Raw genomic sequence first — 14,908 nt, 5'->3', positions numbered from 1 at the left:
CTAGCACAAAATCGGTTCTAATAAGTATTTACGGAATGAATCATCCAGGTACTAAGCGATCAGTACTGCGACTGCGCTGGGGGGACCCGGGTTGGAGGACGGTTAGAACAAGGTGCTCCATCCCCTCGAACGGGGTGGGTTTCAGGCTGACCAGCAGTGCATCCTGGGTACAAGCAAGGGAGGCAGTTTTTCAGGGAAAAATAGAGACACTCTTGCAGGCCCACACATCCTCAGGTGATGGGGGGACATGGCAGGGCCAATGTCATTGTCAACGGCCATCAGGGGGTTGCCTGAGGCAGCTGAGCGAGCAGTTTCTCCGAGAGAGACAGACAGACAAGTCAGGCCAGCGTGGGGGTGGAAACGTGCCCCAGGAGCAAAGGGGGCGATCGTCACAGACACAGGACGGGAAACCACAGAGGGCCTGCCCAGAGGCAGGCAGGACACGGAAGCAGACAGGGAACCGGGGGTCAGATGTGGCGGTCAGAAGTCACTGGTGACCTCGGATTCTTTAGCTCCCGGCCCCAGGCTTCGTGGGAGCGGCCGCGGTGCCCAGCGTGGCGGGACCCACACGGGGGCTGGCGGGAGGGGTGTGGGGTACTCACAGAGCCTCGTGGACAAGTCCCCACGGCTGGCTGTCCGGTCCACTCTCATTCAGGTAAAGCTTCTTCACGACGCAGAATCTGATGCAGAACATGAACACCAGCAGCTCCAGGCCAGTGTGGACACACGTGCTCGCCCCGTCGATAGAGACCAACACGCGTGTCAGGAAAGCCTCGTCCTGCATCTCGTACAAACAGCGGAACATCGACAGAGAGCACTGAGGCAGAGTGTGGAACAGGTTCCAGACCTCGGACGTGGCCCACTGCAGCAGTGTCCGCTTCCGCTCCACAGGCACCTTGACCCGGAAGACGGCCTCCATCTCTCGCTGCCCCTGCTCACTCAGGAGGCCGAACACGAAATGCGTGGCTGGAGCCCCAAACACGTCAAGCCTCCCATACGCCTTGAGCAGGTCGTCCGGCCCTCCGACGCTGTCGGGAGGATGGCTTCTCTCGTCCTCACCCCCCAGCACGCAGGACACTGCCGCGAAGAACTCTTGCAGGTACCGGTGAACAAAGCAGCAGCTCAGGGAGGAGGGATGCTTTCGAAGAATGCCCGTCTTTAAGAGAGCGGAGACGGTGGCCTCCTCCAACTCATGCTTCCAGAAATCCTCCCAACTGAGCACGCTCTTTCCCCGCCAGGTGCCCTCGGCAGCCAGGGCGCAGAGGCCCCTGAGCTGAGACCCAAGGGGCTGGGCTGGCAGAGCCTCGGAAACGTAGTGCAGACAGAGGGTTGTGGCGGTCTGGGGCACCTGTGAGAGCCTTTCTCCCCGCTCCATCCGCTTCCTCAGCCAAGTGCAGACCAGCCAGCACACCAAGGGCACGAGACACATCGTCAGCAGGGCTTGGTTTAACTCAACCAAGCTAAAGGCTCTGACTGCTTGACTTTCACTCTTGAAATATTTGTAGAAATATTCCTTCCGGCCGGACTCGGAGAACCCCAGGACCTCCACCCACCGTGGCTGCCTCACAGAGGGAATGAGCTCCTGCAGAGCCAAGGTCCGTGCTGTGATCAGCAGAGAAGCCTCAGGGAGTAGGCTTTTCCCCAGCAACCTGGCCAGCAGGGTGTCTACCGGCTGCTGCTGGTTCCACTGCACACAGCCCTCAGGCCTCTGCTTCCCCAAGACCCACTTCGGCTCGTCCAAGTCATCAAGGATGAAGAGCAGCTGTCCGGGCTGAGACAGGATCCGTTCGATGGGAGCCATGGGGGGAGCCCAGTCCTTTGTGATGAGCTCCGTCAGACTCATCGTCTCGGACCGGGCCAGCTCTCTGCAGCTGACGTAGACAACGTGCTGGAAACGATCCCTGTACAGCCGGCCTTCCTTCCAGGCCCTCCTCACCTGCCTGGCCATCGTCGACTTCCCGATTCCAGCACCCCCATGCAGGATGACCGTTCGAGGCTCTTCCTGGGCGCCCAGGCCTGGGCCAAATAAGTCTTTGACCTCAATCAAATGTCCCTGCTTCTCCACTACCCCGTGGCGATAGCTCCACTCGATGAGGGACTCGTGGCGTCTGGGGCGAGGTTGATGGAGAAGCAGCAGCTGTATGAATTCTTGGTGCAAATCCTCATTTTCCCATGACTCTGTCGGGCAGGGCCTCTTTCTCTTCTGGTGCTGGCAACTTTCTCCGATTTCTATGTAAGGGAGGGAAAGATGGGACGTAAAGGTTAGAACAGATCTGCTCCTGTGTTCGTTCATTCATTCAATCGACAACGGTTTCAGGCACCCGCTAGAAGCCACACGCTGTGCTGGCTGCCAGTGCTCGAATGCTCTTGCCAGTGCCGCGGAAGGAGCGTGGGCTGTGGGGAGAAAATGCCAGCTCGCCTTGACTTGACCAAATCACACTCCCTGGTAACTTTCCTTCATGCTGCAAATATTCATCAAGGGCTGACTGTGCCAGGCGCTGCTCTGGGGGCTCAGCATAAAGAGGGAATGAGACACGCAACACAGCTCTGCTCTCGTGAAGCCCATGGCCTGAGCCGTCTGCCCCACTGGGCCTCGGTTTTCTCGCCTGTAAACGGGATCACGGCATCTCCTCGTAGGAGGTCACAGAGGAGTGAAGGAGATTATGTTGACCTCAGCCCCCACCACAGAAGCACAGGCCAGGGACGTCCTTCTGCCCGCGCCTGTGGTGGTCTGTCTGAGGGCTGTCTCCGGAAGGAGCCCTTGACCAACAGCGGACGGGGTCCCCTGGCCCCAGGACAGACAACCCTGCTGTGCGTTCTACACCATTTCCCACAGGTTCCAGAAACACCAAATCTCAGTTTCTCACAGGGCAGATTGCGTTGTCTTCCTTCCTCCCCTGTCTCACTTCTCTCTCCTGCTGTTGCTTCCGGGGAGTCACGTCCCCAGTAAACCACCTGCACTCACATCCTGCCTCAGGGGCTGCCCCTGGGGACCCCGCCTGGGACAGCCAGGACGGTGCTCTGTGAACTGTGAGGGGCTGAGCACATGTCAAAGACGGTCCCCCAGGAAGGGACCTCGGGCTCCTACCTTCGATTCCACATGGAATCATTGTTAAAACACCATCTCCTCTTCAATCAGAATATTCTGAGCGCTTCTCACTTCTCTTCTTTGGCAGATTTCAGAGATGACACAAGGGACTCCTTTGGGTCCCGAGACTCAGCTCACCTTGGGGAACCTGCGGGGCCTCCGGAGTCGAGAGTTACGCTTGCTACTTTTGTGGGTGTGCTAGGAAGACTCTGGGGGAGATGGGGCCTGTGGGGTCAATATATGCCTCTAGCATTGGTGAGTCTACGGTGACGGAGGGCCACCCCACCTCTGTCAATGAATGAAATGAAAAAAACATGCAAAGGAGAGCATCAACGATGCAGGTGATCAAGCAGAAGAAAGAACCTGTAAGCTCCAGGGCAGATCGTTTGCAACCCCCTGGTCAGAGGAGAAAAAAGAAAAATACATAAAAAAAGAGTCTATGTCAATTATGGGACACCATGAAGCAAAGTAAGATTTGCATTATGGGAAGCCCAGAAGGAGAAGAGAAAGAGAAAAGGACAGAATGCTTATTAAAGAAATAATGGCTAAAGACAGCCCACGACTGAGGAAAAATACTGACATCCAGGTACAAGAAGCTCATAGATCTCTATACAGATTAAACCCAAAGAGGATTTCACTTATATACATTATAATAAAACTGTAAAAAAAACAAACAAACCCAAAGAGAGAATTTTGAAAGGAGCAAGAAAAAAGAAAAAGACCCATCATATGCCAGGGAACTCCCATCAGGCTGTCAGCAGATTTCTCAGCAGTGAAACTTTGCAGGCCAGGACAGAGTGAGTGGATATATTTATTCAAAGTGCTGAAAGAAAAAAACGCTGCCAACCAAAAGTACTTGGCAAAGCAGTCCTTCGGAAATGAAAGTGAAGTACTTTCCTAGATAAACAAAAGCACATCACCACTACGCCTGATTTACAAGAAATGCTAAAGGGGGTTCTTCAAGCTGAAATGAAAGGATGTTAATTAGTAACATGAAAATACATGAAAGTGAACTCACGGGTGAAGGTAAGTGTATAGTGAAATTCAGAATGCTCTTAATACTGTAATGGTGGTGTGTAAATTACTGAACTCTAGTACAAAGGCTAAAAGAAGTATTAAAGATAACTAGTTACGGTAATTTGTTAATAGGTACACAATATAAAAAGATGCAAACTGTGACATCAAAAACATAAAATGTAGTGTGTGCATGTATGGAAGTAAAAGGGTAGCATTTTTGTATGTAATCAAAATTATGCTGTTTTCACCTTAAAATAGAGTGCTATAGCTGTAAGATGCTTTATGCAAGCCTCACGGTAGCCACAAAGCAAAAACCTACAGTAGATACACAAAGGATAAAGAGAAAGGGATCAAAGCGTACCTCTACAGAAAATCATCAATTCACAAAGGAAGACGGCCAGAGAGTAAGTAAAGAATAAAGGAACAGAAAAGCAGCCAGAAAACAATAAACGAGATGGCAATAGTAAGTCCGTACCTGTTGAAATTAAATGTAAATGGATTAAATTCTCCCATCAAAAGACGTAGAATGTCTGAATGGATTAAAAAAAAAAAAAACAAACCCCAAACAAACACCCAAAACCAAGACCCAACTACATCCTGTCTAAAAGAGACTCATTTCAGCTTTCGGGACACACTTAGGCTAAAGTGAAGGGATGGAAAAAGATATTCCAAGGAAATGGAAATCAAAAGAGAGCAGGAGAAGTAGCTCAACTTATATTAGACAGAATAGACTTTAAGTCAAAAGTATAACTGGGGCGCCTGGGTGGCGCAGTCGTTAAGCGTCTGCCTTCGGCTCAGGGCGTGATCCCGGCGTTATGGGATAGAGCCCCACATCAGGCTCCTCTGCTATGAGCCTGCTTCTTCCTCTCCCACTCCCCCTGCTCATGTTCCCTCTCTCGCTGGCTGTCTCTGTCAACTAAATAAATAAAATCTTTAAAAAAAAAGTATAAGAGAAAAAGAAGGTCATTATATAATAACGAAGGGTTCAATTCATCAGGATGTTATAAAACCGAATTTGTCAAGCAAATACGAACAGATCCATAGGCAGGAATAGATAGCAACACAAGTCATAGTAGGGGACTTCTAATACCCCACTTTCAACAATGGAGAGGTGATCCAGACAGAGCATCAGTAAGGAAATACTGGACTTGAACCACATGTTAGATCAAACAGAACGTATGTGTTAGACACACAGAACCCTCCACCCAATAGCCGCAGAATGCGTGTTCTTCTCAAACGCACATAGCATGTTCTCCAGGACAGATTCTATGATAAGCCTCAACAAGTCTGAGAAACTGAAATCATTCAAGTATTTTTTCCAACCACAACGATATGAAACTAGCAATTGCTAACAGAAGGAAACTGGGGAAGTTTATAAATAAGTGGAAATTAAGCAACCCTTTCAATCAATGGGTTAAAAGAACAAATTAAAAGGGGGAAAAATCGAGACAAATGAAAGTTGAAACACAGCATACCAAAACATATCGCCAGGGGCAGAGTAAGAGATCAGAAGATTTGCAGCAAAAACATTTCTTTTTTTTTTTTTTTTTAAAGATTTTATTTATTTGACAGAGACAGCCAGCGAGAGAGGGAACACAAGCAGGGGGAGTGGGAGAGGAAGAAGCAGGCTCATAGCGGAGGAGCCTGACGTGGGACTCGATCCCATAACGCCGGGATCACGCCCTGAGCCGAAGGCAGACGCTTAACGGCTGCACCACCCAGGCGCCCCAGCAAAAACATTTCTAAGAGGGAAGTTTACAGAGATCTACACTGACATAAAGAAGCCTGACTTTACACCGCAAGGAACTAGAAAAAGGAGAACAAACCAAGCCCAAAATTAGCAGCAGGAAGGCAATAACAAAGATCAGAGCAGAAATAAATGAGAGGCTAGAAAAACAAAAGACCAACCAAACTAAAAGCTGATTTTTTTCTCAAGATTTTATTTATTTATTTGAGAGAAAGAGACAGCCAGAGAGAGAGGGAACACAGCAGGGGAAGTGGGAGAGGAAGAAGCAGGCTCCCAGCAGAGGAGCCCGATGCAGGGCTCGATCCCAGGACTCTGGGATCCCTCCCTGAGCCGAAGGGAGATGCTTAACAACCGAGCCACCCAGGCGCCCCTAAAAGCTTATTTTTTAGAAAAGATAAACAAAATCGACAAACGTTTAGCTAGACTAAGGAAAAAAAAAAGAGAGAGAGAAAACTCAAATAAAATCAATTACAACTGAAATGGAGGGGACAAAGGATCATGAGGCTGCTTTGAGTAATCATAAGCCAACAAACTGGACAACCTAGAAGAAACGGATAAATCCCTAGAACCACACAACCCACTAAGACTGAATCATGAAGGAATAGGACAACTGGACAGACCTGTAACTAGTAAGGGGCTGAATCAGTAATTAAGAATCTCCCAACGAGGAGCACCCAGGACCAGACGTCTCCCTTGACAGATTCTACAAAATATTTAAAGAATTAGAGCCAATCCTTCTCACCCTCTTCCAAAATGCAAGAGCAGGTAGCCACTTCCCAAGTCACGTTACGAGGCCAGTTCTGCCCTGATAACAAGGTCAGTCAAGAACGCTACAAAGAGAGAAAATTACAGTCCAATATCCCCGATGAACACACATGCAAAAATCCTCCACAAAACACTAGCACCCCAAATTCATCAGCACATTAAAAGGCTCATACACCATGACCAAGTGGGATTTATGTCTGGGATGCCCGGACGAATAGACATAGGCAAACCAATAAATGTGATACACCACATGAACAGAATCAAGTATAAAAATTAATGATCATCTCAGTAGACGCAGAAAAAGCACTTGTCAAAATTAAATTTTTCCATGATAAAAACTTTCGACAAACTGGGTACAGAAGGAACATACTCAGTATGGCCGAGGCCATATACGAGAAGGTCACAGCGAACATCACATTCAATGATGAAAAGCTAAACCTTTTCCTTCAAGATCAAGAACAAGACGGGGATGCCCACTCTCACCACTTTTTTTTTTAAGACTTATTATTTATTTTGGGAGTGGAGAGGGAGAGAGAGAATCTTTTTTTTTTTTTTAAAGATTTTTTATTTATTTATGTGACAGAGAGACAGCCAGAGAGAGAGGGAACACAGCAGGGGGAGTGGGAGAGGAAGCAGCAGGCTCCCAGCAGAGGAGCCTGATGTGGGATTCGATCCTGGAACGCCGGGATCACGCCCTGAGCCGAAGGCAGACGCTTAACGACTGCACCACCCAGGCGCCCCGGGAGAGAGAGAATCTTAAGCAGACCCCCTGCTGAGCCCGGAGCCTGATGTGGGGCTCGATCTCACAGCCCTGAGATCTTGACCCGAGCTGAAATGAAGAGTCAGATGCTTAACCAACTGAGTCACCCAGGTGCTCCTCTCCCCACGTCTTTGTAACATGGTACTGGAAACCCCAGTCAAAGCAATTAGGCAACAAAAAACCAGAAGGGATCCAAATCGTTAAGAAAGAAGTAAAATTGTTTCTGTTTGCAGGTGGCATGATCTTACAGATAGAAAACCCTAAAGACTCCACCGATACCTGCTAGAATTGATAAAATAATTCAGTAAACTTGCAGGATACAAAATCAACACAGAAACATCAATTGCATTTCTATACACTAACAATAAGCTATCTTTCTGATAGTTTTTTTTTATCTTGTATCAAAATCAATAAAATATTTAGCGATAAATTAAACCAAGGAGGTGAAAAGCTTATACACAGAAAACTGTAACATACTGACAAAAGAAACTGAAGAAGACACAAATAAATGGAAAGATATTCTATGTTCCTGGATTAGAGGGATTAATATTGTAAAAATGTCCCTATGGCCCAAAGCAATCTACAGATTCAGTGCAATCCCTATCAAAATTCCAACGGCATTTTTTCATGCACATGAAAAAATGCAATCCTAAAATTCTTATGAAATCACAAAAACCTCATAGCCAAAGCAATCTCGAAAAAAAAGAGCAGAGCTGGAGGCATCACACTTCCCGATTTCAAACATTATTACAAAGCTAGAGTAATCAAAACAGTATGGTACTGGCATAAAAACAGACACATGGATCAATACAACAGAACTGAAAGCCCAGAAATAAACCCATGCATAAATGATCAATGATATTTGACACAGGATCCGAGATACTCAATGAGGAAAAGATCATCTTTTCAATAAATGATGTTGGAAAACTGGATATCTATGTGCAAAACAATCAAACTGGACTCCTACCTTACAACACTCTCAGAAATTAACACAAAATGGATTAAAAAACTTAAATGGAAGATCTGAAGCCATAAAACTCCCAGAAGAAAATATGGGGGCAAAGGTCCTTGACGTTGATCTCAACAATAATTTTTTGGATATGACACCAAAAGCCCAGGTAGCAAAAGTGAAAATACAAAAGTGGGACTACATCAAACTGGAATGCTTCTGCAAACGAAATGACCAATAAAATGAAAAGGCAACCAATGGAAAGGGGGAAAATATCTGTAAACCATATATCAAATAAGGAGTTAATATAAAGCATATATAAAGAACTCATACAACTCAACAGCAAAACAAAAACAATGAGCAAAAGACCTGAATAGACATTTTTTTCCCCAAAGAGGATGTACGAATGACCAATGGGTACACGAAGAGGTGTTCAACGTCACTAATCATTAGGGAGACGCACTTCAAACAGCACTTCTCTCTGTCTGGAAGACTGTCGTCAAATAGAACAGGTGTTGGCGAGGACGTGCAGAAAATGGACCCCTTGCACACTGTTGATGGGAATGAAAGTTGGCGTAGCCACGATGTTAAACAGTATAGAGCTGCCTCAAAAAATTAAAAACAGAACTACCCTACGATTCAGGAATTCCAGTTCTGGGCATCTATCTGAAGGAATCTCGAGAGAAGCTATCCGCACCCCCATTTCACTGGAGCGTTATTCACAACAACCAAGACACGGAAACAGCCTAGGTGTCCTCTGGCTGATAAACGGATAAAGAGAATGTGCCACATATGTCCGATGGACAGTTTTTCAGCCATAAAAAGAAGGAAATTCTGCCATTTGTGACAACACGGATGAGCTTAGAGGGTATTACGTGAAGTGACGTAAGCCAGACAAAGGCAAACACACAGTTTCACTTAGATGTGGAATGTTTAAAAAAAAAAAAAAGAAGGCAAAACCAAAAGTCAAACATAGAAGCAGAGGGTGGAATGCTGGTGGCCCGGGGGAGGGGGGGCTGGGGGTGCAGGAAACGGGGAGACGTTGGTCAGCGGCTACCAGCTTTCAGTTATCAAATGACTAAGTTCTGAGCATCTAACGTGCAGCCATGGTGACTATGCTTAAGACTGGTGTAGAGCGTATTGGAAACTTGTGGAGAGCAGATCTTAACGGTTCTCATCTCTCTCACTCACACACACACACACACACACACGCAGGTATGTGAGGTGATGAACGTGTTAATTAACTTGATTGTGGTGAACATTTCACCATGCGTACGTTTAGCAAACCTTTGCACACTTTAAATCCAATTCACTTGCGAATTATACCTTAATAAAGCTGGCGAAAACAAAGACTTGAGAGTCAGGAAAAAACTGTGCTTCTTTTGATTTGATCTTTTCTATTGTGTTAACAGATATTATGTAACCCTACTACATTCCCCTTTTTGCCTTGCTTGCTAGGATGCTCAAAATCAATTAATAATTAATTATTGGCAAGTAATTGCAAATTACTCGTGGCTTTCATCCTTGCTTTATTTTAAGGTTATTGAATTTGCATGTTTCTGTAAAATGTTCTCTAATCCATCTATCCTTCCTTCCTTCCTTTCTCCCCTCTCTCCCTTCCATCCTTTTTTGAATAGAAGGCAGTGTAACTTATTAAGTCAATCAATCAACTTTGATCCTGGGCCATACACATTTCAGGAGCACGAATTCTGCAAGTTTACTCCTATCTGGGTGCGGAAAGAATCCTTTCCACTTAACATCTCTCAGATTTCAAGGGTGCATCTCTGAGCATTAGGGTCGGTTCTAAGGGGATGGCCTGGCAGTGGCTAAGGCCCTGGGTGGCATGGGGAGCCCGCAAGCCTGTGACTGTCCTTGTCACCCACACGGTAGAGGGAGCACGATGTGGGGGTTAAAGGTGTGGATTCTGGCATCAGGGAGGACACGGATGCTGAAATCCACCCCTGCCTCCAGGAACTGTGCAATCTCACCTCTTTGAGCCCTGTTTTTCTCATCTCCATGATGGGGTGATAAGGATATCGGCCCTATGGAGGGAACGGCTGCGACATTTGAGCAAGTGTGCAAGGGAGGCACTGGGCACAAAGCCTGATGTGTTTCCTGCACTGGGCAATGCACCTGCATTATAATTTCTAGGGCCGCCTAAAAACAGTGGCTTAGCCCGATGGAGGGACGCCGGCCAGCATGGGCGCTCCGGAGAGGGGTTTCAGATGTGCTTGAGACCCTCTGTGATCAGCCTGCCCGACTGGCCCCACCCACGCCTCGGCCCCACCCACCCCTCTCCAGGAGCTCTGCAGGGGCCTCACCTGTACTTTGGTTTGCAGATGTTTCAGCCAGAGACCACCAAGCGCTGGAAGCCTCCTGCTTTCTGGGCTCAGGGCTGGGGTGCATCAGGGACTTCCAATTCTCTAGCACCAACGTGGGCGTGGGAGCACTGGGTGACTCCTGGAGTGGTGACTCTTGGTCTGGGGAGCTTGGAAGGGCTTGATAAAAGGGCGAGGAAGGGTCTCCTGGGGGGGAGGGGAAGACAGGAAGGAAATTGCCGAATACTGAGCACCCCTTCTATGTTAGGCCCCTCCGTTCTGAGCTCTTACTACAATCCTTTGGGATGGGTGTTGCTCATCCCAGATTTAAAACCATAAAGATTAAGAAGAACCCACCTTACCCTTTCAACGTTGCCTACTGCTCCCCTCATCCCTCCACTTAGAGCCAACCATGAACGTACTTTCTACCTCTCCAGATCTGCCCGTCCTGCACATCCCATATAAACTGAATTTCGTGCTATATGACCATTTTTTACTGGTTTCTTTGACTTCTCGTGCGTTCAGGGGTTATCCATGTTGTGGTTTACATCAGTACTTCATTCTTCTGTCGGAAAATAATTTCTGTATGTAGAGACTGTATTTTGTTTATCCATTAGTTAATATGCATTTGGGTTGTTGATGCTTTTTGCCTTTTATGAATAACGGTACGATGAAAATTCACGTACATGTTTTTGTGCGAAGGTATGTTTTTGTTTCTCTTGGGAGTGGGTAAGGTGGTGTTTTTTTTGGAGGGAGATGAAAATCTTCTAACACTGATGGCGGCAAACCCCTGAGTTGGACGCTTTAAACAGGTGAATTCTACCTCGATAAAACCACTGCCAAATAGAATCATAAAGACAGAGATACGGTTTTCTCTTAGGAGCCGGTCTGGAAGTTCCAGCGAGAATGTCTATTAGGTAGAAAGATGCTGAGAAGCCACTTAGCAGGGTCGGGCGCCTGCTTTCTAGGACAAGAAGTTACCAGGCAGCCTCTAAACCCAGGACATGGGACTGGGCAGCATCATTCTGCATCACAATCATCACAAGGGAGAAGCAGTGGGACCCGGTGCTGCCTGGGGGGGGGGCACCAGAGGGACCCTTGCAAGGGGACATGTGGCCGGTCTAATCCTCTCTCCCACAGTATGTCAGCACTGTGCACTCACACTTCTGTGCAAATGCACTCTTTGGTGTGGATCATGGACGTGCCCATTCTGTACTGGGGGGTGGGGGGAGGGGAGACCGCAGAGCGTGAAGGCTCAGATGGGGAAGTGGGGACAAGGAAGGGGCGGGGATGAAGCGGCTTGCTTCGGCCACACAAAAAGCAGGTGAGGTCAGGGGAAACGAGGGCAGCGGAGCTCGCGCTGGGGAGCGGAGAGGTGCGGTGGGCACCAGGGGCAGGGAAAGCAGAGAGGCTGCGCGATGAGCAATGAGGACTGGCACCGCGCGGCAGCAGGAACGGCCGGTACTAGGTTCCAGCCCTGGCTCCGTCTGCAAGCCCTGCCCGAGCGCGGACCAGCCCTTCCACACCGCGCTGAGGCGGGCGGCCACTCAGAGCCGGGAGGAGAAGGGGGAAGAGGTGGGCTGTGGTCAAGATCTGTGGCCGGGATAGGGGCTCCTGGGTGGGGGCAGTCAGTTGATGTCATGATCTCAGGGTTGCTAGCTGGAGCCCCGCGTCCGGCTCCCCGCGCAGCGCAGCGCATTGTCTGCTGGAGATTCTTTCCCTCTGCTTCTCCCCACTCCCGCCCCCCAACTCAAAATAAACAAATCTTAAAACAGAAGATCTTCAGCCCAGGCTACTCAGGATGGTGGAGGCGGAAATAAGGTGTAAGTCAGGAAAGGGAACTACGCGGCTGAGGAATGAGCCTGCCCTCCTCTTGGGGGCTTATCTGGGGAGCACAGTCTACCCTGGAACTTTCCAGACCACCCTGGCCCTGAGGATGTTCAGAGTCCGAGATAACCCCGAGCTCTGCCTGGGCAAGGACGGTCCTGCACCTGGTGCCCAGCAGAGTAAGACGTGCCACCCGCCCCACCTAGGTCTCCTGTCCCCATCTCTCACTTCCGACGGCGTGTCACGTCAGCGGTGGAACCTTCCAGAAGATTGCTTCCAGGCCGCCTGCCTCCACCACCCCAGCCTGGCTCCCCCAACCCTCTTCCTTCCCCTTTCCTCCACCTAGAGCCCCATGCAGCCCCAGGCTCACCTGGGTGGAAAACGGGGGGGATGCCGGGGCCGGCAGGGCCAGCCTTAGGGTTCCACATGTGTCCAGATGTGCCCGGCGGCTGTCTCCGACTCCCCGTCTCTGGGTCCTGGACGAACTTCAGCACCTCGGTGGAGGTGGGCCCGCTGGGGGACTGCTCGCTGGGTGCACTCGGGGAGCAGGGGAACCAGGGGCACTCGGCTGCGGGAGGCAGACACAGAGGTGGGGGCTCGTCGCCGGGACAGGCAGGACCTGGGGGCTGAGGCCGGGGTTCTGCGCACGAAGCAGCTCCGCTGTCTGCGCCAGGAGAGGCCTGCGACCCCTGAGCCGCGGAGACCGGGGTTAAGGAGCACTCGCTGCCTGTCAGGCTCGCTGCTCCGTGTTTCCCGCGGATTATTTCCTTAACTCTCTCACGGTCCAAGGAGACAGGCTTTTCCACTCCCGTTCCAGAGATGAGAAACAGGCAGAGACGCCGGAAGGCGCTTGCCCGACATGGCGCCCGCCGCCGCGGGGCTCCGGGGCCCGCGCTCCCGACGGCGTCAAAGTAGTTGCACCTGGGAGCTGGGCGCCTCCCCCCCCCGCGCGCCTCTCTCCCCCGCGCGCGCCTCCCCCCCGCGCGCGTCGGGCCATCAGCCCCTCCCCCAGGCGCCGCGGGGACTCAGGGCGGCCTGGAAACAAACTTGGCTTGGCGAGTCACTGCCCAGAGGAAGGCCTGGAGGGGGCTCCTCGGTGGGGGTCCCCAGGGGATCGGGGGCCAGGCGATGGCTAGGGGACAGAGGGGGTTTTTGCGCTCACCTGACATCAAGGCCGCCTCTGCCCGGGCCTGGGCGCAGAGCCCGCTCAGGCCCATCTGCTCCCAGGTGTGGAGGGCCAGGTCCCAGGCCCGCTGCTCCCCATACTGAGCCACCAGGTGTGAGGCCACCTCCAAGCCACCCGCCTTCTGCAGCTGAGCCACGGTGGGGCCGGGAGAGGGCCCGCAGAGCGGCTTCTCAGACAGCCGAAGCTGGAACTCCTTCAGTTCCTCCTTCCCCATCACGTCCAGGTACCAGGCCAGCCGCCACTGGACTCTGCCGGCCGTCTCTGCCTTGCTGAGGGAACCTTCGGGATGGCCACTGGGCTGGGGCTGGTGGCGGGCGCAAAGGGGCGTCAGGCGGGCAAAGGACAACGGTCTCCCTTCGCCTCTGCCCCTCTCCTGTCCCAGGGCAAGACGCCCACTGGGATCATTCGTCTGCGTCGGGTCCATTCCTGAATTCCTACTCAGCACTCAGCACGAACTCTAGGGCCGCTGCCCTTGCGGACAGCGCGGGGGGGGGGGGGGGATGGGGGTGGGGGTGGGGTGGGAGCCAAGCGCGGGAGGGAGGAGCCCAGAGGGCCTGGGAGACATAGAAGAGCCCGGGCTCTGTGGGGGCGCTAGAGTGGGGTGCAGCCGGCCAGGAGAGTGAATGGGATGTGCCCGAGACACTCATCCTTCCGTGCTCCTCAGGGTCCTAGCCTGAGCCTCGATGGTGCCGGAAAGTGTGTGAGCCAAGCGCTCCAGGCCTCTTCACGCCCCTCTTGGCCATGGCACACCGTCCGCGGGGAAGAGCCAGAGCCAGAGCCCGCAGAGGAAACAGGCTGGGCATGCCGGAGACCCGGGAGGGGCCCTCTCCGCAGGCGGGGGTGGGGGGTGGGGTCTGGGCTCAGACAGGCCGCCGTGGGGCGGGGCTCAGACCCACGTGACACCCAGAGCTCTTTCCTGCCCGGGGCCTCGCAGCCAGGGTGTGGACCCTCCCGGCAGGTGGGCTTCGCCTGGGGGGGGCGTGCTCGGGATGGGCGTGCTCGGGATGGGTGGAGTCACTAGGGCAGCTCCTTACTGAACCGCTCGGTCCTGGCCAGGGGGCCTGCCCCCAGCCCGTCCTGGGTGGCCAGCCTTCCTGAGCCCCACTGCCCATCCCGCTGAGCCACGAGGGGTACCCAGGTGTGCGTTCCTGGCCCCAGGGGCGTCTGCTTGCCGGCACTCAGCTACCAGAAGTTCCCGCCAGAAAGAGGAACAACCCCCGCCCCTGGCCATAAAGCGGGGCCTCTGGGGAG

General features: G+C 51.4%; 1 protein-coding gene across 3 annotated transcripts in view; it reads right to left on the bottom strand.

The window, feature by feature from the left end:
• The window catches only part of NLRP1 (NLR family pyrin domain containing 1), a 35,157-nt gene extending 21,007 nt beyond the window's left edge, over positions 1-14,150 (bottom strand). For 2 of the 3 annotated variants that reach the window (XM_045804875.2, XM_045804876.2), the window contains exons 1-4: positions 13,634-14,149; positions 12,842-13,039; positions 10,648-10,851; positions 603-2,229 (exon numbers count right to left, since the gene is read on the bottom strand). In XM_045804875.2, coding sequence (XP_045660831.2) covers positions 603-2,229; positions 10,648-10,851; positions 12,842-13,039; positions 13,634-14,081 — 2,477 coding nt within the window. In that variant the 5' untranslated portion in view covers positions 14,082-14,149. Of the gene's footprint in view, positions 1-602; positions 2,230-10,647; positions 10,852-12,841; positions 13,040-13,633 lie in introns of all 3 variants that reach the window. The other variant, XM_045804874.2, reaches the window with a different exon arrangement.
• Positions 14,151-14,908: the final 758 nt, after the last annotated feature.

This window comes from Ursus americanus, chromosome 14 (assembly GCF_024610735.1).
Source record: "Ursus americanus isolate L20-20 chromosome 14, mUrsAme1.1.p, whole genome shotgun sequence".
In the NCBI taxonomy this organism is placed as follows: domain Eukaryota; kingdom Metazoa; phylum Chordata; class Mammalia; order Carnivora; family Ursidae; genus Ursus; species Ursus americanus.
This window is presented reverse-complemented; position numbering and strand designations above follow the sequence as displayed.